General features: G+C 62.6%; 1 protein-coding gene across 1 annotated transcript; it reads right to left on the reverse strand.

Annotated features, from left to right (window-relative positions):
* Nucleotides 1-1,025: 1,025 nt before the first annotated feature.
* Nucleotides 1,026-2,054, reverse strand: LOC146420891 (uncharacterized; the record flags this gene model as incomplete). Its single annotated transcript, XM_085047915.1, has 1 exon — nt 1,026-2,054. A coding segment is annotated over one exon (798 nt), but the record flags the coding sequence as incomplete, so codon positions are not given.
* Nucleotides 2,055-2,059: the final 5 nt, after the last annotated feature.

The following is a 2,059-nucleotide window of genomic DNA, read 5'->3' on the forward strand; positions in this document are numbered from 1 at the left end:
CTACCCACAGCGAGCGGGACGAGCCAGCGCTGCTCCGGCACCGCCTCCTGCCGAGGCAGCAGCGGCAAGGAGACCGCGGGCAGCCGCTCCCTCAGCGGCCTCAGGCCAGCGGCAACACGGCGCCACAGCCAGCGAGGGAGGGAGAGAGAGGGGGAGACGGGAGAAGGAAGCCGCCACAGACCCCCTGCCGCCCCCTCCATCCGCCCGCAGCGAGCCCCGAGCCCCGGCACAAGGCAGCGCGGCTCCCACCTGCGCTGGGACAGCCTCTCCGAGCTCCGCCGCAGCCTCCCCGGGCTCCGCCCGCTGCCGCCGCTCCCGGGCCGCACACACGCTCCCACCATGGCGCCGCTGCTGCCCCACTAAAGCCCTGCCTGCCTGCCTGGGGTCGACACCGGCGCCGGCCTTGTCCCCGCTCGCTGGCACCGAGCAGCAATCGCGCTGGGACAATCCCGAGTGACAGCACAGCCAGCCAAGGGCAGCGAGGCGCGGGCTCTGCACAGCACACAGCCCAAGCCCCGCGCTCTCAGTGCCCCCCGGGCTGGCCGAGGCCAAAGCCGCACATGAGGAACAGCTCTGCAACGGGCCCGGGCCCAAGGCGCCATTGCTCTGCAAATAGCGACCAAGTTCTCCGCACCTCCCGGCCCCGCCTCGGCACGCAGCCCCCGGGGCAGCCCCACGGCCCCCACGGCAGCTCCCAGCCTCCGCAACGGCCCAGGGGGAGCAGGCCCAGGGGACGCCAGGGACAGCAGGGGCACTTCACAAGCCTTTGATGCAAAAGAGAAAATCATCAGGAAGGAAAAAGCAACAGCAGCGCTGGCTCCAGAGCACAGGGCCACACGAGGCCATGGCACATTGCAGTGGGGTGACGCTGGCCCCATGCCAGGCACCCAGCAGAGCTGCTCTCTCACTGCCCTGCACAGCCGCCATGGGGAGAGAAAATTGAACCAAGGCTTCCTGAGTTGATAGAAGGACCTGGCTAAGAGATCCCTCATCCAACACCTTTGTGCACAAAACAGGCTCAGAACTGGTGATGTGAATTGAATTTATTGCTAACAAACTCAGAGCAGGAGAAGAAAGAAAATTTGAACATTTAAAACACATTCTCCTCACCCGATGGGGATCACCTGGAATGGGGTTCACCAGGATTCTGCCCCACGGGGATCACTGGGGATCATTCACTGCAGATCTTCCCACTGGGGATGGAGTTGGAGCAGCAATGAAGCTCTTCCTGCACTCGGGACACTCGCAGGCTTCCCTCACTGGTGCCTCTGTTGGTGCCGAGTCAAGTGAGAGCTCTGTGAGAAGCTCTTCCCACACTCCCCACACTCGTAGGGCTTTTCCCCAGTGTGGATGCGCCGGTGGGTGATGAGGTGGGTGTTTCGCTTGAAGCTCTTCCCACAGTCAGGGCAGCGGAAGGGCCTCTCCTGGGTGTGAATGCGCACATGGAGGAGGAGATGGGACCTGCTCTGAAACCTCTTCCCACAGTTGGGACACTCGTAGGGCCTCTCCCCAGTGTGGATCTTCTTGTGCTGGATCCGTTTGGTGCTGTCACTGAAGCTCTTCCCACATTCCTTGCAATCATAAGGTGTTTCCCCACTGTGAATCGCCTGGTGCCGCATCAGGCTGGACTTCCGGCTGAAGCTCCTCCCACACCTCCCACAGTCATAGGGCTTTTCCCCTGTGTGGATCCTCTGGTGTGTGATCAAGGTGGACATCAGCCTGAAGCTCTTCCCACATTCTCCACACTCATAGGGCTTTTCTCCTGTGTGGATCCTCTGGTGCCAGATGAGGTGAGATCTCCGCCTGAAGGTTTTCCCACATTCCCCACACTCATAGGGCTTTTCCCCAGTGTGGATCATCTGGTGCCGGGTCAGGTGAGATCTCCGCCTGAAGCTTTTCCCACATTCCCCACACTTGTGGGGCTTCTCTCCGCCCTGAGGCTTCTCCCCCAGCTCCGAGCTCTGGCTGCATCTCCGGCCGCCTTCCCGGCACAGCGAGGCTCTTTCCTCCTCGCAGCTCCCTGGGCTGCGTTTGCAGCTCCTCCTCGTGCAGCATCTCT

This window comes from Lichenostomus cassidix, unplaced genomic scaffold, assembly GCF_008360975.1.
Source record: "Lichenostomus cassidix isolate B80296 unplaced genomic scaffold, HeHo_3.0 HiC_scaffold_209, whole genome shotgun sequence".
NCBI classification, from domain to species: Eukaryota; Metazoa; Chordata; class Aves; order Passeriformes; family Meliphagidae; genus Lichenostomus; species Lichenostomus cassidix.